The sequence below is a fragment of the Porites lutea genome, chromosome 3 (genome assembly GCF_958299795.1).
Source record: "Porites lutea chromosome 3, jaPorLute2.1, whole genome shotgun sequence".
Lineage (NCBI taxonomy): Eukaryota > Metazoa > Cnidaria > Anthozoa > Scleractinia > Poritidae > Porites > Porites lutea.
Window position 1 is genome coordinate 10,684,893 of NC_133203.1, and position 22,812 is coordinate 10,707,704.

The following is a 22,812-nucleotide window of genomic DNA, read 5'->3' on the forward strand; positions in this document are numbered from 1 at the left end:
ATTCCTTAAGAAACCCGGGCACGCAAGAGAAACTCGGCTTGGATCGCACAGTCGCCTTGAGGACACCCCGATAAAAAAATAAAGTCCCCACTACAGTCAACTCTCTTTATTACGCGTACGGACACTATACAGACTTCGAGTTAGTGTCCTCATTAGCGACAGTCCGTAATAGCAGGAGTTTATTTCAGTCAAACGTCTGTAATTTATTTTTACCTAGGATTTAGTCGCTGTCCGTATTATCAGGGTGTCCGCAAGGCGAGAATTGACTGTATCACGGAATCTCGCTAATGAGGACACTAACCTGAGGTTCCTACAGTGTCCGTTACAAAGAGAGTTGACTGCACTGTAGTACGCCGGTTAAGCCCGGTTCAGACGCCGTGCTTCACATGAGCCGAATCTAATTCGAATTAAGGCCAACTAAAATTAATTTAGACCGGCAGCTGAATTGATTCACACTGCCATCTTTATTCCAAGGCAACCGAACTAAATTCAAAGGGGGGAAAGGCACAATTAGGTTAACTAGATTATAAAAATTTATGCATTTGGTTCGGCTCAGGTGAAGTTCGGGGTCAAAATCAACACTGGCTCACAGCCGTCATTCCCGGCTGAGCCAAAGGTAAAGACCGGTTGCCGATCCACATTTAACGAGACGTTTCGAATTGATTCAGACCCCGTACATCACATGAAGGTAATTAATTGAATTCGTTTCGGCTCATATAAAGTACGGCATCTGAACCGGGCATTTAATGGTATAAGTGATCTTCTTAGACAGGAAACAGTTGAATTGTTTTTCTACCCGAAACAGTCGTTATTGGTGACTTATTAGCAGCATCTAAATAGAAACAGTCAGTAAGGAATGCTGCATTAAAATAAAGGAAACTAAACATAAAGAAAGCAGCAGAGTATGAACAAAAATCTTTTTATTTACAGAGAAAGTGCCCTCCCTTTCCGTTACGATCACAGTGAAACAAGTTTTTAACAGTTTTTTCAGGTCAATCAATTAATCACAATGGCATTTAAGGCTTGGTAGCTTGAGCAGTCACTGAAATTGTTCAGCAGCGTTTTCATCGGAAAAAATTGCCAGTTCAAGGCTCTCAGTTAGTCGAGACGAGAAAAAAAAAGTGGGTTGAGGCCCTTGAACACGCTACAGAAAAACAGCACGTTCGTTGTGATACATCGATAAACAGGTACCGCCTCCTCCCCTCAAAAAAAAAAAGATCGGGGAGGAGGGGGAAGTACACAGGCTACCGGCAACGTAGAAACATTAGCTTGTCTCGCCAACAATGAAGAAAGAACTCGCCGTCCCAGTCCCATTCCCAGGGATTATCCGCCATGGGAAGGAGATTGTCACCGTCCGAGTTCTGACCTTGAGTGCTGTCCAAACTGACACGTCAGTCGGATAAATACTATTTCCATGTGGCCTGTTTGGTTTTACTATCTTTACCGGGCCGAGATGTTGTGACCTGCCCCGTTCTTGATCTTGAGTCCCTTTCTCCTGTATCTTGACCGGCCAGCTCTTCATCATACCTGATAGAGAAACGCAAAATAGAAAGGAAGTACACTTACGGAAAACAAGGTGACCACCAGACGAAAGTCATTTTCACAGAATATCTAACCAGCTATGGTGATGGTTTTTCATCATAACAGATCCGACCCACATTAACCAATAAGGCGGTGAGGGTAATGGCATGTGGCATGGCACCCGGAATGACATAATTATGCGGAATTTAATTTATAAAAAATGGCGCAAAGAAATAGATTAAACAGGAAAGTATGTGCGCGTCTCCGTCGCGGCTTTTTTTGCCCCAATTTGAAGGAGCACTCGCTTTGCCGGTCCATTTGTTACTGTTATCAAAGCAAGGCTAAAATTGAAACACAGCTGATACACCCATTACTTGATCAGTCTAAAATAAACTGAAACGGTTCTTTACTCACGTATCTTTTCCAGTGAAGCGCAGTTAAAGTACGAAAACATGTCAAGTTCAACCAGTCTTCTATTGAGTTTTAACTCTCCTCATTACATGGAAAAACAGCGTAACGGCGGACAAGGTTAAAAGCGAAAAGGAGCAAGAGAGAGGACGCTGGGAACGAGGCTCTTTGAAATGGCATACTCGGTAGTCCCAAATGAAATAAACAAATAAGCCTCGTAAATAAGTGCAGACGTACTGTGTCGCAAATCTGTCTGGGCTTTCCGGGCTATATAACCTGTACATCTTGGCTAAACTCAAATCAAGGGTCAATCTTTAGCGCAACGCTAGAAGGTAAAGTACGCTCGCTGAACGTGAAGTCGGGCTAGCTAAAATTCTAGGGATTTTTAATACGGCAGGAAGGTTATGGGCTCCTGAATAAGGTGAACGAATCAGATCATATTCGAGACTAAATGAACGCCCCGAGTCAAACATTAATCTGTAATCCACAAATCGAGTGAAGCAAGCTGCCATATATCTGTCTACTTTCGGCCTTTCCGCCTCCCTTGTTAGACTTGCTACAAGTCGACCTCACGAGGTCCTTAGCGAGCTTTTCGTCCCGCGCCATATTAAATCGGACGAAAGACCTTTTTGAAAGTCTACTCCCTTGTTTGTGTGAGTGTGTGCGTTTGATCGTGAAAAAATGCTAAAAGTAGGTGGGAAAAAAAGAAAAGAAAAGAAAGAGAGCAAGAGAAAAAGAAAGAAAGAAAGAAAGAAAGAAAGAAAGAGAGAAAGAGAAAAAGCACACAAACTCAATTGCCAGGATTCGAGCTGGCGCTTCTCCGCCAGCTGTTAGCTTCACGTGCCTGAAACTTCACCACGCAGCCTCAAGAAAACAAGATACATTCGATTGCCGAATATCATGTCACGATCACGCGACCCACCGTCTGAAAAAGAAACACTTCTCAAACGGTTTCAGAAGCAAATAAAAATAAAAAAGTGAAGTTAATCGTGCAAATATCTTTTGCAGAAAAAATTAAATTTAAAGAAGAAGGGAGCGTGACCTTCCAAAATTTTTTTCTTCAATGACCGACTTTCGTGATGTAGTATCGGTGCTGCCATGCAGCCCGACTATAAAGGCAAGTAGAATTTTTGTGGCTGTGCAAAAACAGCTAATGGACCGTGAGAGATGATCAAGGAGTCCTTCGCGGCTATTTTATTGTCGTCGTAGTCGAGCCTAGTCTGCTAAACAGCCGTTTACCCCGCAATTTAAAAAAAGCGGCTGCTTGTGCATTGATTGGCGTCAAAAAAGACGCAATTTTCAGTTTAATTTATTTCTTTGAGTCATTCTGCATATATTACATTCTGCATAACTATGTCATTCTGCAAGCCATGCCACATGCCATTCCGCAAACTCATTCCGTCTTTTACCCTCACCGCCAATAACGCTATGAGATAAACTTTAAAAAGGCGTTTGTTGATACAGAAAGAAATCAATCTTCAAACGGACTCTGCAAAGATGGACAAACATGCTTTATGGATCAGGCAACACTCTCTGGGTTACTGGGTTGATAATTCTTAAAAGTGTTCACTTTTTTATCGTAAGAGACCGAAAAATTCTGAAACCAAATTTACGAACTGGGCGTACCTTGAGGCAGCCCAGTTAATTAAAGTTAAGACGGAATCCACGAGGAAACTGAGTAATTTTAATTACCAATGGATAAAAACCTTGTACCAGAATAATTTCAATCATATTGCATTTCTTTTTTTACACTTTTCGAGGGCTATAAATGTAATAAGTTATATGAAATAACTCCAAACAAAAGGTTCTTATGGGAGCCCCAGAAAAGAAAAAGCTTTAAATTTCACAAAATGAAATGTTACGCATGACGATTTTACCGTGTTTTCTCAATTCCTGTGAAATTTGAAATTTATTTTCTTGGGCTCCCATAAGAACCTTTTCTTTGGAGTTATTTCATATAACTTATTACATTTATAGCCCTTGAAAAGCGTACAAAAGAATGCGATATGGCTTAAAATACTCTGGTACAAGGTTTTTGTCCACTGAAAATTAAAATTACTCAATTTCCTTATGGATTCCGTCTTAAAGGTTTTGGAGAGGAGAAAATTACATTCAAGTTACTTTACTTACAAAACCTCGAAACTTCCAAGAGCGTCTTTTGAAGGCAACTTATTCCATCTAACACTGAAATGTGAAAAAGCAGGTTGTCCGATAAGTCGTCCAACGCTCAAATTGCTCAGCACTACTACAACATTACAAACACCGCGAAATCTTTGGCTGTACGTCTTTACAGGCCTTAAAAAGCTTCTTCCGACGCAACCTTCACAAAAGGTCAGTTCCACTTAGTTGCATTAATTTGTCGGAAGTGAATCGGGAGCAGACACCTCCAGTGTGCGGACACCAAACTGTGACCGTAACAATTTGTCTCATTGGCCGTTTTCACACACATACAGACGGATTATCCGTCAAACGGACAGTCCGTAGTAATATGAAAACGGAACGGTTTAATTTTGGTCCAATAATCTATTTGAGATTATCTATATGTTTTTCAGTTAATTTTGACGGATTTTGAAGACGGGTTACCCGCCTGAGACGGATAATCTATCTCTAGCGTGAAAACGGCCATAAGCATTGCATTTGTAAGATTCTGTAAGACAGATACTTAAGCCTGGTAACTAAATGTCCGCAACAATTACTTTCTTCACTTTATAACCAGACACTACTAACTTACTTAAGTACTGAATAAAAACTGCACAGAGCGACTAGCTGAGTATTATTAAAACAAATCATTCAAGACGTTTCATGTTATAATTGCCAGGAAAGGGGACAACAGTTGGTCTAATACAAGACGGTACCATTTTCTTGTTAGAATCTCCCTGGTGTGCAAATATAGAATGAAACCGACGACGTTTTCGTAGCGTGCAGACCCGGCCTGGAAACGACGTTCGTAACTGACAGGAGAAGTCTCCATCTGTCAGTGTTTACAAAATGTAAGTGGTAAACTTGCAGGGACCGCAGCTAAGTGTCCGTTTGCGGGAGAGGGGGGGGGGGGGTATGTTAGTGGAGATTCGACTGTACTCACTCTGGTATCTCTCCATTGGGGACAACAATGCTCAGGGTATCATGTATGAGATTGTATTTCATAATCCTGTCGGCAGATGTGGTTGACGTTAGCGATGGTGATGCGTTCACCTGACAACAAACACCAATCCAAACGTAAGTTAACACTGACTCATGAGTAATGACTAATCAAAGCTTGTGTCCTTTCATGACTGGTTGTATTGAATGTGGTACAATGTCGGTCAATAGTGATGTTGCACGTTTCAGAAAGCTTCAGTGCTCATGGGACTTAGTTGTCAAATTTGACAAGGGTAATCGTTTCGTGTTAAATATATGGACATGGAGCAGTACATAGTCGAAGGGGCCTTGCGTAAGGACTGACAAAACGCTTTGAATCTGAGTTGAAAGTATTGAAAAAAGTTGAAGTGATGTGAACAATGTCAATTGGAGAACAAGGTTTTTTATACTCTTCTCAGATGATTGGTGGATTTGATTAAGAGAAACTAATGTGTCTAGCGTCAACCGTTTAGACTACGAGTAGTCCCACAGTTTTCCTCAGGGATAGTCGAGCGAGCGAAACGTGAGCGCGCATGAAAATCACCCCACGCGAGAAAAGGCGACAGGCGGTGAGGAGAGAGAAAAATGGGCTTGGGCTTTTTCTCTAGTCCCTCATTTTTCTCTCTGCCCGCCGCGTGTCGCATTTTCTCGCGTGGGGTGATTTTCACGCGCGCTCTACTATCCCTGAGGAAAAATGGGGGACTACTCGTGGTCTATCAACCGTTAGACACACTGTCAGTTGTGGTTAGTTCGTTATTACAAAATCGGCCAGCATGCTGTTGTCTTTCGCGACATGTACTCACAGTGCCAAGTTCTTTAGCGCGAGGCATTGTTCAGTCTTGGGGAGCGATCAGAGGTGTGATTTTTAACAAAAGCGCTCTTTCGAAGGCGGGCCACTTTCTCCTTAAAGAATTTTACAGCCAAATTTGCGTGCAGTAATATTTTTACTGCTATGTGCGTTGTCTCAAATACTTCGCAAAACGTAGATTTAAAATTGCAAGGAAGGAAACTGAGAAGGGATAAAGGGAAGCCACTGAATAAAAGGATAAAATAGACCGGACTGTTAAAGTTACATTAACTATCCACTCAATCAGACAGCTGCCCACCTCAATCAGCCAAGGTTTGAGATTGTCGTCAATAATGATGTCATATCTGCAAACAAAAAGCGATATATAAAAGATAACATCCTTTGGTTCTTTTGTCACCGGCAAATTTAAGGGAAAAAAAGAAGAACAAGAACAAAAAGCTGCAAATCTCTACGCAAACTTTTGGCTATGCACACGTCTTGGTCATTTGCTCTGCAATGAATAGGTGCCACGCGACTGTTTATTAATTTTGTGTTCGCACTGAAAACATCGAAAGCATGGACTGATACAGAAGGCACGCAGGACTTTTTCTGCCAAAAAAAAACGTGAATCCTGACCACATTATAAAGCAGCATAAACTATCATTTCTTGACTTATCATGATTACAGACAGTAGACAAATTTTCTATGTCTAGTGTATCTTTATTCATGCATTTGAAAACATGGGAAACTTGTTCCCAAATATAGTATAGTACTTACCCATAACATTCAAAGCAGTGTCTGTCATTTGCTATGACATTCTAAAGAACGAACATTCAATATTACTGTTTTGAACTTCTAAAAGAGGATCTGGGATTTTGGTCTCACTTGGGATGTTAAGGAATGGTATGAATATTTTTGGTTGTGGATGAACCGTTCGGTTTGAATTCTCCCCTGAATTCCGAGGAGAATTCAACCCGAATGGTTCATCCACTACCAAACATGTTCAAACCATCTGAGGTACTGCCTTTTTCTCGCTTCTACCGGAATTCCCGAAATTTCTGTACCTTTTTTCCTCAATTAGCAGTACCAGGCTATAGACCTTGTCACGGTTTTCGACACCATCTTGACGAGTAGGCAAACGCGTGAGAAATTACAGTGATTGTATGAGAATCTAATGTCGAATAATTTCTGTAGAACGGCTGTTCTGAAAAAGATATGATTTGTAAACTAAAGCTTCACTTCTAAGGATTCTCCAGAAAAAAATTGAGGGCGTTACATGCACTAGAAGACCTAGAACCACTTTTTAAAATTTTCTATACATTTATCTGTAAGAAAGTTCCGGGAAAATTACAGACAAATATATGGAAAATCTAAAGCGGGCCTCTGGAGAAATTTAAGCACAGATACGCCCCCAATTTTTTTTAGGACAATCCTTTGCTTTGTAGTTTTAGTTTACAATTGATATTTTTTTCAGAACAGCGGTTTTACGGAAATTATTCGACATTAGATTCGCATACAAACACTATAATTTCTCACACGTTTGCCTACTCGTCAAGATGGCGTCGAAAACCGTGACAAGGTCTATTCCGGATAGACAGAGGTGCCCAAGATGGCGGATTTTAAAAGTTGAATCGTTAGACTAATACAGTTTTCCAAACCGTTTATGACGCGACCCTGAGCTGGTTTATTGTCGTCATTGATGTTAACAGAATTCTTACAACACAACTGTAGCCTTCTAGTTAAAAAAGATTTCAGTTTTTGTCGTCGGTACTTGATTTTTCTTTTGCTTTTGCTTTCAAGTGCAACCGAATCTTCCGATCAAATGATACGGCTCAATCCCTTTCTTTTTTCTTGGTGAGCAAAAAGTGCAGTTCCAATTGTCCAAAACCATTGAATCCACCAAAAAATCCATTCAGATAGTAAGCACTCCAAGTGGTAACTCATAGGCCAAAAACTTCTAAGTCACACCCACATTAGCCTCTTTTGGCCTTTTATTTCCAAAGAACAACTGTGCACCTTTCACATGGGATTTTCCTACCTCCACCACACTAGGTGAAAATGTTTATTTAAGACAAATATGCTAGTCATTAACCTGCACAGCCTTCAGTGAATGAACAATGCACCAGTTTATATCATCAAACAACTTGTCTGTCACCTAAAAAGAATATATATAAATACGTGTTTAATATGAAACTTGCACCTTACCTTACTACTGTAAATGATCTAGTAGACGTCCGCTCTCAAATAAACACCCCTTATCTAATAAACGCTCCCTCTACAATGTTAAGTTGTATCAGATGCCCCTCTCTAATGAACGCCCCATGCCTAATAGACGCCCCCTATGAAAATTACTTCAAAATACACTAGGAATTAGAAAAATGGACCAAAATTCTTCCATTTATGTAGTTTCTTGCTTGATTAACAAGGGTTTGGGTATCGCATCTTGTTCAAGATAAGAATAGACTAACGATGGAAAACAATGACCCTGAACGAAGATCCTGACATCAATGTCATTGAGATTTGAAGAAGCGTTGTGGATCTCTAGGCGGCCTAGACGTACATGTATCAATAGATAAACTAGATATCCTGCTATTTTCTAACTCTCCTGATATTTTTGCCGAAAGAATGTTGTGCTTTTTACAGTTATATGTACGAGAATAAACGCCTCTCTGTTTTAAACGCCTCCTATCTCTAAAGCGCCCCCTCTTGTAGCCTGTGTTCAGACGTCCCCCCTCCCTCAGGAAAAATCGGGAGAGGAGACGATTTTTCCTGAGGAGAGGGGGACGTCTGTACACAGGCTACCCCTCTTGGACCCCTAAAATGAAATAGATGCCCAGAGCGTGTATACTAGATCATTACGGTTATCAGTTTATTGTAAAATTTTGGGCCAGTTGTTTAAACGGAGTTTAGCCTGTGTTTAACAAAACTGCGTTCTAAACCATTTTCAGTTTGCTACACCCTTTCATCTAAACAGCATTTATCGAGAAAAATTTAATAATAAATAAGAATCAAAAAGCACCTATTTTCTTAAATTAACCCACTAAAGAAGAGATCTGAAGGTCCAATGATTTCTTCAACCGCGGCCTAAGTTAGACTTTATTTACATAACCGACCCAAAGACTTCATGTGATACAAACGAGACAAACTCACACCAAAGTGAAAGTATGTTTCTATTGTGTTTAAGGTTGTGCCCAAACGAAGTCTATCTTATCTTAAAAGTTTTTTGCTAACTATGTGAGAACTGTACCTGGCCTTACAGCTGTAGATGGGTGATTTTTGACAAATAATCCAGTGGCACGATATTATAGTAGTGTACATACACCTGTAGCCTGGCCCTAGTTGTTCAAACGTTGGATAGCACTATCCACCAGATAAATCACTATCCAGTGGATAAGTAGTAGGGAAACCAATTGCGCTATCCACTGGATAGAAGCTTATCCAGTAGATAGTGTTATCCACCTTTTGAATACCTGGAGCCAGGTGTAACATTCACAATCCTACACAGTAAATAATAAACTCCATATGTAGGGTAGCTGGTATTGGTAACACCCGCTAGTGATGTATGCAAAGCAGCGCTGTGATCCTTGTTCAATGGACTCAATGAATTACCGGGGAGTGTGTATCAAATCTCCCTTTAACCTGACTGGCAAATCGGTAATGGCATTTTTAGCAAGCCAACCATGGCAGGTACTCAAATTTGGGTACACAGCTGGAGGCTCAGAACGAGGATTTTGGCACTGCACGCAGTCAAATGGACATAACCAGAGGTCTAGTTTTGTCTGTTGCACAGGCTTTATGTAGAGGAATACTAACACGTTTTAATTATTTTCTTTCATCCTTCACGTACCTGGTAATGTAAATAAATCTCAAACATTACTTGCCTCTTTTCCCCTGGTTCCTTCAAGATAAAACTGTAAGTTTTTAACAGTCCACTTTCCACCATGAATAGGATTATACTCCTCCTACAAAAAAAGAAGAAGAAAACAAAAGTGAAGAAGCAACAAAATTATGATCTTCTTTCTTTCAAGACTCAAGATTTACCAGCAACCTTTCTTACCCCATACTTTTGAATAGCCACATTTGTGAGGTGCACAAACATGTTATCTAGTTCATTAAGACTTGCATTATACTGCACTGTGCAAAACCTGCAAAATCCAAGTTTGTACCTGAAAGATGTAACCATGCAAGTATTAGACAAGCTATAAAAGTGGTGTCTGCAGCATTATTGGCAAGCCAGGTATGTTGTTAATTAGTGTCCTACAAATTTGCACTTTTCTTGAGAAACTGTCACCTAGCTGGTATGGAGAGTTACAACACTGAACAGCATTAAATGTTAGCCACACTAGAATAGACTGTCATTCATTTTCCTGGAAAACTCGAGGGACAGTATCACAGAAAAGTTCCCTGGCTTTTGACCCAGCAATTTTAAAATTATGTAAGGAGAAAATTGCTGATGCATAGAATGCAAATTAATAGGCAACAATTCACTCTCTTGGCCTCTCTTTGATGTGACACAGCAGCATACAGGATTACGTAGGGGAGGGTAGTCACCCCTATTCCGTTTATAGCCTCAACCAGGAAAATTTTAAATATTTAAGGAGGAAGAGCAGGACTGAAAAAATTTTAGACTTGAGGATTACACCTTAATTTACTCACATTTTCTTTAATTTAGATCATATGCTTGTTCTTGCTTAACCAAAGTGATAAGAAATAAATAGGACAGATGTATTATCCTACTTAAATTATTTTTATTATCTACTGTGAGTAGTTGGTGATTCCATAATGACTAAAGGGCAATTTTCACCATTCACCAGAGTTTCCAGAGATTAACTTAAAACAGGAAAATATACATAAAAATCAGCAAACATTAAATTTTTTCCATACTGTTTCCATGCCACCAAACTTAAACTTAGACACATATATAAAAATCATTATTAAACAGAAACCATTTAAAGCAGATGTCAACATTACCACAGAGATGAGTGGTAAGTGCTGTGATTCAAACAAACCAAACTGTGTTACTTACAAGTAGCACTTAAGAGGCCTATAGGATGTCACCAAGACATAAATACGCAGGTCAAACTTTTTGCCACCAATGAGCAGAGGATTATCAATGTATCTTGATATAACATAGGCATCCTTTGTACTGGGATGAACAAGGCTATATTAAATCACATCATAACATACATTAAAACATTGAAAGGTACACATCTCCTGTAGTTATAGTGAATGTTGATCTCATTAATATGAATTTAGACTCTAATAATGGAGAGGTCTGGGCTGGGAGCAAGCAGTTGTAAATTGTATAGGAGTCGTCCTATTTCAGAATTGAGCAATATATTGTAAGAGAGTCATAAGACTACTGAGAATACACCACGCTAGCATGTAGACTATTGCTTCATTTTTGATATTATCAGACTGAGGCTTGGTATTTTAGTGCACTTTTAGCAAGCAAGCAAAGCTTTTCCTGTAATATTTGAATTTTAAGTTCCCAAAACAAGATTCTCAGTCTGTTGTGGTCTTTAGGTTTGGGATTTTTTCCAGTCATCTTAATATTTGTGAGAGACAATATTTTACTAAGGAAAAGCTTACCATAAATTGACATTTAAAAACTCAGATCCACTAAAATGACCCACAGCAACCCACAATTAGCCAGCTGAAAACTCCATCCAAGGTGACCCAGAAAGAAACATGACAACCAATAAGCTAAAAGCTCTCAACGTCATAACCTCGGCTAACTTCATTCCCAAGTCACTTAAATTCGACCACACCAAGTCCCCCCTCCTCCATCGCACTCCATTAATAAAAGACCACCCACTCATAAAGACTCGTCAGGCAAAAAAACACTCCTGCCCTAAGCCTTGCTCATCAAGAACATCCAAGTGCAGACTGCACTACACTAACCAGTTAACCACCCCCTGGTTAACCACAAATTTAAGGCCAAGATATTATTTTAAGTGCATGCAAGCAGTATAAAGTTCAACTAAAGTGCTCAAAGTTCATCAGTTCTTTATGTTTATTCTTTGATTGTCTTATAACTGAAAATTAAGGCTTTGTTCACACTATATCAGACAGCTTTTTATTTGCCCTGCCATAAAAACCATACCACATAGGGCTTCTGTTGACACACAAAACTGGAACTGTTTTGGCATGATTTCTGTGACAGAGCAAAGCTGTGTCACGCCAATCTCTAAAGCAGAGAGTCACATATCACATAGGTGTTCATGGTCTACCAGACAGCTTTTCATGGCAGCACGAAAAGATATCCAGTATAGACTGGGTGAACATAGCCTAAAGCTTTTTAGATGAAAGTCTATTAAATTGTTAAATCTTACGGTGTTCCTCTGCTGTCTTTAGACCATTTCTTCAGCTGTGACAGTCTATTGATCAGAAAAATTCCTTTGCCTTGAGCTAGGAATGAAAAGGAAGTTTCAACCAATTTGGTTGCAGTGTTTGTGATTTCTAGCTCCTTAGTTATGTTTTAATGTCTATTGAAAACACAGTAACATTTCAATAAGTGTGATTTGCCATGACAAAAGCTTACATTAATTTTTATTAAGAAATTCACATTTTACTGAGACTCAAAAAAGTTATATGACTTATCCATGACTTGATTAAGAAAACATTAAGTGTGGAAATCAGTTCAAATCATACGTGCAGACTGGTAGCAAATATTGATTAAAAATAACTCTCTGAAAATTTGATCTGATAATGAGCACAATGGAATCTGACTGAATCACCATGCAATTTTTCATCTCTGCAAAAATGAAAACACTCTTAACATGCAGAAAAACTTACATTTATTGGTTGGTTTCATTATCCATGTACTGGCTGGATTTTTTCTAAATTCCTCAACAAATAAATTATAGTCTGCTGGCAGGATGAATGTGACAGGAATAAAATCTACAAAAATAAGGGAAATATATAACATTACATTATGTATGATATCTTCAAACAATGAAAGGGAACTAAAAAGATCTACAGAACACTCAAAATACAACCAGGCTGTGAAGATTCTGTTCAAATAAATGGCACAAAAAGCAAGTTCTGAATCTCAAGACTTTAGTCTAAGCAAAGTCCTGTCTGAATACATTGTAGTCCTGAACTGAATGCATGACATATTATAACATTACAAAGGCCTTCAGTGCTACATTTAGCGGTATTTTCAGACATTATCAGTGATTTCTGTGTACCCTTCATTAATCTTGCTATAAACAGGTAGGGATTAATTAAACATTTGGAAAGTTCTTTTGGCTCATTTTTTTGTTTGTTTCTTATAAAAGTAGCTACATGTACAATGGTGGACAGGCAAAATCCCTGGTCTGAGAGTCCTGGTAAAAAATGGGGAAGAAAACCATAGTAGGAAAATGGAAATAAAATAAAATTAGAAAAACATAATATTTACCTAGATGAATGTATCTACCAAGTTCATCTTTCTCTGCCAGAGGATTTCCCTCCTTATCTAATTCCTTGCGATATCTCTTGATATTTTTCATCATCAAATCCTTTCTTGTCAGCTCATAGTGGTTAGGAAAATGATTGATTACTCTATAAATTATAACAGAAGAAGAACAGAAGTCACTATCTCTAGCCAAGTTGAACTGTACAGCAGTTGTGGTGTACTAGATTATACTCATCCAGGGATTGCAGTTATAGTGTACTGGGTTATGCTCATCTGGGGATTGTAAAGTGAGAAAACGGAGTAGGAAAACATACAGTCAAACCAAATTAATACAGACACCGAGGGGGCCATAGAAAGTGTCCATATTAATGGATGACCGCATTCAGTGGGTTGAATTTAGAGAAAACTCAAGGGCTTTCTTTCCCTAGGGACAAAGCAAACTGTCCATAATAATGAGGTGTCCATATTAAGTGGCTGTCTGTAAAGTGGGGTTTGACTGTATTGGGGTACCTGGCTGTGTGGTCTTAATTTTGTGTCTGACAGTCTTAGTGTCACCTATCAGGTACTAAAAGACTATGGCAGTGGACTACTTGCCCAGAAGTCATAGTCTCAAATCTAAAAGACCCACCGAAATTCAGTGGTCACATTGTTTTGATGGTGTGACAACAATTACTTTTTTATATAGTTATAATATTTTATTTTTTCTACTGCACATGGGTCAATACCAGATAGTTCGGCAAGAAGCAAGAGTTTTAGTCCACAGTCATGTTGCTCCCATCAGTAGCACAGATGGTAGTGTTGTAGCCTAGTTACCTGAAGAACATTTGTGGGTCACTGAATCATTTTACAGCCATCGAATGTCAAGGAGTAAAACATTATTTGTACATTACAATACCGATATGTTATTGTGAGTTTGGGCTGCCTGTACAGTTGACACCTGATAAATTGAACCCTCGCTAACTCGAACCTCACAGTAACTCAAACCAAAGTCATTTTTCCCAGGATTTACATTCACTGTAATTTTACCTTGGGTAACTCGAACCCCCAATAACTCAAACCTCCTGCTAACCCAAAGTAATTTTTGTTTCCCCTCTGATCATTTCTATACAATTTTACCCTTGGTAACTTGAGTTATGTTTCAAGTGCATGACAAGTCCGAAAAAAATGGTGTACTGAAGCCCGAAAAAATTATTTCTTTATTTCCAGTTATTTGCTTTGAATTAGCAATAACTCGAAGACCTTGAACCTTTTTCAACTTCCCTTTCATGGTTCAAGTTATCGGGATTCAACTGTCTTATAATAACTTTGAAAACACACCTTTCAGGGAAAGATCTTATTTAGTGGATAAGAAGAAGGTATGCATCAGGGTAGCCAAGGGTCTCCCCACCCCCCCTTTCCCTTCTCCCCCAGACCTCAAAATGTCTGCAGGTGTATCATCATAACAGTTTTGATTGTTATGAAAATCATTCTAAATATTTAATAATTATTACACGAGGTTGAGCAAAATATCGTGATTTCTCTGTGGCGAGCAGATCAATTATTTGCCAAAGCGGAAGGCTGAGACAAATAATTGATCTGCGAGACAATGACAAATCACAATATTTTGCAATAACCGAGTTCACTAATTGTTTTATCATTCGATTACCGAGTTTGTTTTTTTAATGAATATCCTTGGGAAGCGAAGCGATCTGCCATTTTCACGCAAGAGCGATCGCAAGAAGGCGAAAAGCACAGTTTCCTTTACGCATGAGCAGAATATTATTTGCAGCCAAACACAGTTGGACGGCATTGCGCATGAGCAGACCATTATTTGTAGGCAGTTATTTGCAGGTCATGTAGTGGGCTCTTGACTAATGAAAAGAAAGAAAAATTTGCTTCGAATGATAATAAGGGTTATTATATTCAGCAACATTGCTTTTCTGTGAGATTCAAAATAATGAGAAAAAACATGTACACTAAAACGAGTAAAATGAGCTATTACTAATGCCTTACTGCTCATCTCCAAGTCTGTATCCAGTCTCCACATTAAAAATAGCTCTTACAGTTTGCACACTAGCCCTACAAAAGAAGGAACACAGGATTGAATGTGCCAGTTAAATGTAAAATTAACTTACATTTTTTCATTTAAATCACACAGAGCTTACTAAAAATGATTAAGGGCGAATTACCAATAAAAATTCCAGTCTTCATCTTCAGCACAAGGAACCCACCCGCGTTTCTCAAAATTGTTCACCAAAACAGACTTATCTTGGTCGCAGACGTACTTTACACGTCCCACAGACATCAGATACCTTGTGGAAAGAGAGAAAATAACCTCGAGGAGAACGATTATACAGTTTTCACTGTCAAAATCCTGGTATCCTAAACAAACTCTTAGCGCCAAATGACAAGAAGTCGTTATGTATGCTACACAAAGCGTCCAGGGTAACTGGGGTGAAAAGGCATGGAGACATGATGAGAGATATGAGCAAGTCCATTCATTCTTCCAGAGTACAGCTATACCCCATAAGGTGACTCAAGCGTCTTCACTTTCTTTACTTAGGACAAGAAAGATTAGGTCTCAGGGGTCCACCTTCCACCGGCTACAACAACTCTGAGACGTTTTGTGTCGCGTATATGACGCTTTTTTTGTTGCGCTTTGTAGCCTAGCTTGCTGCATACAGCGAGAAGATCCAAGGTCGATGGTGTGAAATTAGTTTTCTCTTCCACTTCAGACTTGTCCAAAATGGCGTTATATATCTCAAGAACACAGCACTTGGTGTTAATCACATGGCTTGCCGTCTTTGCAGCGTTTGCTCTCGTTGGAATCAGGGATTTCCTTGTCAACATAGAGGATAACAGGTGTGAGATGACGTACATGTATGAATGGCCGCGCTATATCAGAGTCCCGCTGTGGAAGGGAACTTCGAAACGCTTTCCAAGATACGCTTTACATCTCTATGGTGAAGGAGACTATGCTGATCGATCTAGTAATCTTAAATTAACCGGAATTCCTGTACTGTTTATTCCCGGTAATGCAGGAAGTTATAAACAAGTCCGGTCACTCGCATCTGTGGCATTACGAAAAGCAGAAAGTCTTAGTTCTCGAGTCCATTTTAATTATTTCACCGCTGACTTAGACGAATCGTTATCTGGATTATATGGAGGAGTACTGAAGGAGCAAACTGAATTTGTCAGACTTTGCATCACTCGAATTGTGTGGTTATATAGAAAAACTTCAAACCCACCAAAGTCTGTGGTACTAATAGGGCATTCTATGGGAGGCTTGATTGCAAGGGGTTTGTTTGCTATGCGAAACTTCAGTACCCATCTTGTTCATACAATCATAACCCTTGGAACACCTCATCAACATCCAATTGTATCTCTTGATCCTCAATTGGCAGACTATTATGAAAATATCAACAGCTTTTGGAAAAGTCAAACATTTATGAATGAAAATGAATCAAGACTGAAGAATATTACGTTAGTTTCTGTGAGTGGTGGATTCAGAGATGTGTTGGTACGATCCAGTCCTTCGTCCTTAAAACAAATAGCGAGACCATCTCAAACTATCAGCATAGTAACCTCATCAGTACCACGGGCATGGGTCAGTGTTGACCATCTTTGCCTTTGCTGGTGTCGACAGTTAGTTCTAATAACCAACCGTGCCTTGTTTGATATGATTGATCAAGAAAAAAGACAAATAATGGAAAACAAGCAACACAGAGTGAAGATTTTTACACATCACTTTCTCAAGAATTCAGGTCAATCAATAGTTACTTTAGATCAAACTGGAAAAGTCAAGAGCAGAATGGATAAGTATTTCAATCCTGTTGTTTTACACAAAAGATTGTGGAGATTCAAAGGAACTGGTAAAAATCTAAATGAACAAAGGCTGTTTGCATTTTCCTTAGATGAATGGACTGCAACACATAATTTTCTGATAATAATGACATCTGTTGAGTCTGAGAGTTGGTTGCTGGGATGTCAGAAAACTTCAGGGCAAGCATGTAGCACTGTAACAGACTTAACTCATCTTGCTGAGTTGCTTCCTTGGAATGGAACAGCAATGAAGTTTGTAAAACTTGATCTAGCAAATTTTGCAGAAATGGAGTACTTGGCTGTTCATGTACCTCCATCAACAAGATCTAATATAGTGTGGTCTGAGTTTCATTCCTCTGACAGTTCTGTGTATAATGTTCAGTTACCGGGATTATTTGCAAGAAAATCAACTGTTCTTGACATTCCTTCTGATACCATTTTTGCTAACATAAGCATAAAATCTGTAGCCAAGGCCTGGAAAGTATTTGTTTTTTATGTTGAAGCTATGGACTGTGATAATAGAAATTCATTGCTGATAGGAAGGATTCATGTGCCATGGTTCAATGAAGACAAATACAGTTTTTCAAGCAATGGACATGCAAACCTTGTGTTGAAACTAAATCACCCCAAACCAAGAGGAACAAGAGAACATGTCCAGATACACCTTTGGCTTGATCCGAAGTGTTCACATAGAGTCAGTGCTCAGTTTGATTTTTATCAAACTCTTGGTCAAATTTACAGGTTCTATTATGTTCAGCTACCTTACTGGGCATTTTCTGTAGTTATGTTGGTGATTGCGTGGCAGCTTTCATCAATGAACAATGAACAGCAATGTGACTCATTCTTTAGTTTAGTGGCAAATGCTGCTAAGAGCCTTAGAGTTCTGCTTCTTGTCATTCAAAGTCATTTCTTTATTTCACAGCTTGTGCTGGCATATTTTGTGTGGAAAGGTGATATTGGCCAACATAGTTGGCTCCCCAACATCGATGACTTAAAGACCTTCATCTGGTTGATCCCCCTTGTTTTAATCATATCTACAGCTGTCATTATTGTTATAACTCTTTTTGTATGGGTTGGAATGTTTGCTAGGCTTGGTGGTTTTATTTTGAGTCATTTCAAAGTGTTACCTCAAATACCAACAAAACTTGGGACTAAGGATTGGATCTTCATGGTGGTTGAGGTCGTGACTGCCTTTCTTTTTTGTGGAACACTGGCTCTTGTTCTCATCTTCCTTGTATGCCTTTGGAAAACCTGGAAATATGCTGCCATCGTTAAAGCTTTCAGAAAGAAAGAACAAGTACAGCAGAAAGACAAGAGACTAATGGCATTATTGGAAAGTTTTGGAAACTTTTATTTAACTTTATGTGTGCTTACTTTACTGGTTATCAGCATAAATATCCCCGCATTGGCAGTATGGGCTAAAAACATTAGCCTTTCTTTCCGTCTGTCTGCCGATCACACTTCTCTGTTTTCAGTGGTTATCAGTATAAACATCACTTTATTTGATCCACTTATAGTAGTACCTCGTTCCCTGGTCTACCTGTGCTTTATGCTTAGTATTGCTGTGGCTCAAGCCCCAGTCCTCCCTTTGTACCTGATACCATACACTATTTGTTTTCTTTTAACTGTGTTAAATGTGTCTCATTATGTGTGTTCAACTAAAAGTGAAAGGTTCAAGGAGGACTGACAGAGGAGAAAATAGGAAGCCTTCTTTTTTTGAATGTTAGCTTCATAATTAAGCTTATAACCTGTTCATCTCTGATAATTTCCAAAATGTCTTTCACTGGCCCATAAGTAGTCTCCCATTCAGCCATTTTTATCTCATCACACTCACCCCTGACAAGCATTGTGTGATGAGACAAAAAACAGCTGCATGGAAGATTATTCAATAATGAATCCAGTCATATATCATATATATCTTGTATCATACAAGCCCACCCCAGACAATGCAGGGCTTGAAATAACCGCTCGCAAACTCGCAAAATGTGCGTGACTTTGATAATCTGCGAGTGAGAAAAATATCCACTAGCAAATGTTTGTGAGTTAGAATCATCCAAACAAAGGGAAAGAATTTGTTAGTGGTCTCACCAGTTCACCAGTGGAAAAAAAACTTGGTAGCAAAACTTAGCATGTGTACTAAAAAGTTAACTTTGAGCACAGCAATGTTGTAATTTTTGTTTGGTTTATGCTCTATTGTTTTAATTATTTACACATCATTCGAGGTATTTAACCATTAATGGAGAATGTCTTGATGGAAATGATGTGTTGTGTGCAATGTATTTGTTACCAGCCCACTGCATTCCTGAACGCTTTTTAAAGACTACACAGAAGACTGTCTTGTTGTAGAACAGTGAACCCTTAAAATTTATGCAAGAGATAAGCTAGGTGTGAAGCACTAGTAAGAGCTTAGTCTGTATAAAGGAGCTTATTTAGACTATTCCACGTTTTTGGACAGTGGAGTACAACCTCAACTCTCCCTAGGCCCTTTTTCTGCTCCCTTATTTTTGCTTTGTCCCCACCATCTGAATGCCTAGAAAATACCACCGATAATGTCATGCGTTTCAGGCCGGGCTAAAATTTTGTTGCGGTTACACGGCAAATTGTGGCCTGGGCACTATAATTTTATATTGGGTGCTGCAGAAGTGGAGTCAGACCCCAATTTTTGTTGGTACTTCCCTTCATGCAATGCGTTCTTGTCAAATTTGTACCATTAAAAATGGGGAACAAGTTTGTGCAATGAAGGCCTACATAGACAACAATAAGTTTGACATTGGATTAAATTCCACTCTGGCTGGAACTTTCTTCCTGAAATTGCATTTTTCTTAAACAAGGAATGTGTTGAGAAAGCTGGGTTGGGGAATTAACCAGTCAATTCTACCAAAGTGGCAGATACAACAACTTCTTTATTTGTTGGTTATTTGTGGTTAAAAATTTGTGGCCTTTATAATATTTTTTCCCAAACGAAATGTGCTGAAGAAACGTTTTTACAGTAACTAACCTGAGTGATTTCTCACGCGTTTATTGGTGGAAAGCTATGTCTATGAGAGTATAGATTATGGAAATGATGTAATCCCGCCGCAAATATTTTTCCCTGTCTCTCGTGCGCGACTAGCCTGTGTAGCAAGCATTTCCAGTCGAGTTATAGCGCGAAAGTTGGAGCGGGAGCAAAAAAAAATGGAAGGGGGAGGGGGAAGAGAGAAGAGGAAACGCTTGCCCGCAAACCCCTTCATTCCTTTTTTTGCTCTCGTCCCAATTTTCTGGACGAACACGCGCGGAAACCCTTGCTACGCAGGCTAGTGCGCGACTTTTACACTGTTGTAAATTATTAATAGGCATTGAAAATTGTTTTCTATTTGCGAAATTTTTGGTATGTCACCTGCATTTGAATATGTTGCTTGAGCTTGTTCTGGCGTCGTTTAAGAATGTTCGCTAGACCTATTTCTCCCCTGCCGAGACAGCATAACTCCCAACCTCGTAAGACTAATAAAAGTGAGATCTGGGTACGAGATGAAAAACGCCCAACACAAGCACATGATCACAGGCTAGTTGTGGTTATGTAGTCAAAGGCATAATTACCTGTATGTACAGTACAGTACCTGAAAAAGTCGAGGGTAAAAATAAAATAAAAATGACATTGGCAAAAACATTAAACAATAAAAGACAATTCATATAAAAGCTCAGTTTGCCTCCATTCTCAAGTCTGCGAAGAATTGTCAAAGGGAAACAGATTTATTCAATAAAACTTTTATTGTCCATTATTTTTACTGCTGGCAATTTGTAAATTTCCCGAACTAGTTTAATTTTATCATAAAATAGTCTGGCATAAGCGCTCAATGAGCTTCTTTAGCCTTAAATCTTGTGTATAAATTGTTTGATTAAACATCTATTAAATTTGGGGCATCTTCATTGAAACATTTTGAGCTGTAGCTGGAAACATCTTTCTTGACAATGTTCTTAAAACTTCTTATGCGAGCTAGGCGGAACCAATCAAGAAGCGTCATAATCGCCGTTATTGAGTTTTGCATTTTCTGATATTGACACACGTTCATACTCCTCATTTACATTAAGACTGGTCCGGCCCTGTCAGGTGCATCGTGTGTCCTTAATTAATAGGTTCAAGAAGTTCTTAAAATTTTGTCCTCAGTTATCTCCCTTATAAAAAAGGCTCTTATCAAAAAAGAGTCGATATTAAGCTTCTGGTAGTGAAAACAAATGTTCCTCGAAAAAGAAACAGGACTACCATCTGTCGGCTCCTTCCTTTCTCAATAGCGGATGATTAAAGAGGATTTTCAGAAACAAAATATCAAAGTACGTAATATTATATTGCATGCAAACCTTAATAGCCGGGGACAGCTTTCCGTATTAAACGCTTAACCCGGCTTCGTTCAAAAATACAGCTTGTTTTTATTGTAGAAGAAATTAAAGTAAGAATTGTATTTTAAGTGGATCCCAGCCTCCGTTTTCGGATTTTTTTATGATTAATCTAACGAATTCGCCATCTGAAAGCTTTTTCAGTGAATTGAAGAAGTTGGTTTTTCCAATTTTTCCACTTCCTTTATTTATTAAAACCTCTGTCAGTCCTCAAATACATTAATGATGCTATTTTAAGCAAAGTAATAACTATCAATAATTAATTAGCTCAGTATATTTTTGGCTAGGGAGGTTTTCAAACGATTTGAAGGAGCAACCTGCTTTCTCTGTTGGCCCTGTTAAAGCCGACAGGTTTACTGTTGTTACGGAGAGCTTTACACTGTTAGTTAAGCGTTCCTGGCCAGCAGTTTTTACGAGCTGGATGGAGTCAGTAGAGATCTTAACGTATTTGTCTTCGATAACAGGGAATTAGTGCTGCCCTATGTGATTGGCTCGACTGTAAAATCTATTGACCAACATTTCTTTTGTCAAGCTAAGCTCCTTGAGCGGACACGGACGAATTCAATTCAGATAAACGTAACCTTTGTACAACGACCCGTTAGTCATTTTCAATAAGATTGCCCGGCTCAAAGCCAAGGTAAGAATAGATATTAAATGTACAACAGTCATTTCATCATGTCAAGTTTTCGACTCGTTAGCGAGACTCACTTTAGCGTCGCGATATTCATGTCGTAGTTTTAATTGTAACTACAGCCGCATACTAGTATGACTGGATTACACTTAGCTGAAATACAGACTTGCTGCGGGGCAAATATATATTCCGACACCGTAAAATATGGACGGGCGTTTTTCATGTTTCAGTTCATGAACGTTTTCGTTGAAAGTGAAGAAAAGTTGCATGAAAAAGTTTGATTCCAGTCATTATCACCGATAAGTTGGTACTGAATATTTATTACTAACGAAGAAAAGTTTCGTCCTTTTCGGTGCACCAGCTTTTAGTAATGGGTAAGAGTTTTTCCTAAACCAGGCAGGTTTTTGTCAAGTTAGGTCAGGATGTTTGGGTCCCCGAAAAGTCAGTTTCAAGTTTTGCAACATATCAAACATTTTGACTCCTTACTGACATACAGACGAGATATAAATATGCAGAATAAACATAATGTAGTTTTAATCAAATGCTAGCTATTGTGTACCAAAATACTGGGCTCATATATACCCAAAAAACGACAAAAGAACTACTCATTTCTTTGCCTGGATCCGACATTTACAGTCTTCTCGTATTACAATATATATGAACAATTTTAAAATGAGGTGCACAAATCTAAACATCACTAGTGGTTTACGATGGAAACAGTTTGAGGTTGTCGTTTCGTGAAGGATGTTTTTAAAATTTACATAATTGAAAAAC

The 22,812-nt window shown here is 38.8% G+C and overlaps 2 protein-coding genes across 2 annotated transcripts; one reads left to right on the plus strand and one right to left on the minus strand.

Annotated features, from left to right (window-relative positions):
* Window positions 1–903: 903 nt before the first annotated feature.
* LOC140930451 (polyglutamylase complex subunit TTLL1-like) lies at window positions 904–15,718 on the minus strand. The gene is made up of 14 exons (XM_073380140.1): window positions 15,404–15,718; window positions 15,228–15,293; window positions 13,239–13,381; window positions 12,632–12,736; window positions 12,169–12,244; window positions 10,860–10,994; window positions 9,891–9,999; window positions 9,715–9,795; window positions 7,926–7,988; window positions 6,611–6,651; window positions 6,153–6,198; window positions 5,012–5,121; window positions 4,060–4,113; window positions 904–1,527 (listed from the first exon to the last, which is right to left on the minus strand). The coding sequence occupies exons 1-14, from the start codon at window positions 15,517–15,519 to the stop codon at window positions 1,407–1,409; spliced, it is 1,266 nt and encodes a 421-aa protein (XP_073236241.1). The 5' UTR covers window positions 15,520–15,718; the 3' UTR covers window positions 904–1,406.
* A 167-nt stretch (window positions 15,719–15,885) lies between these two features.
* On the plus strand, window positions 15,886–20,060 carry LOC140930452 (GPI inositol-deacylase-like). The gene has a single exon (XM_073380141.1). It carries the CDS (start codon window positions 15,961–15,963, stop codon window positions 18,721–18,723), a length of 2,763 nt encoding a protein of 920 aa, XP_073236242.1. The 5' UTR covers window positions 15,886–15,960; the 3' UTR covers window positions 18,724–20,060.
* Window positions 20,061–22,812: the final 2,752 nt, after the last annotated feature.

Excerpts from the sequence above, each read along its gene's own strand:
- LOC140930451 (XM_073380140.1), bottom strand. The coding sequence starts at position 15,519 with ATGTCTGTGGGACGTGTAAAGTACGTCTGCGACCAAGATAAGTCTGTT. Across the intron at positions 13,382-15,227 it reads TACAGACTTGGAGATGAGCA|AGTAATCAATCATTTTCCTA; the intron begins GTAAGGCATTAG and ends TATAATTTATAG. Across the intron at positions 5,122-6,152 it reads TCAAACCTTGGCTGATTGAG|GTGAACGCATCACCATCGCT; the intron begins GTGGGCAGCTGT and ends GTTTGTTGTCAG.
- LOC140930452 (XM_073380141.1), top strand. The coding sequence starts at position 15,961 with ATGGCGTTATATATCTCAAGAACACAGCACTTGGTGTTAATCACATGG.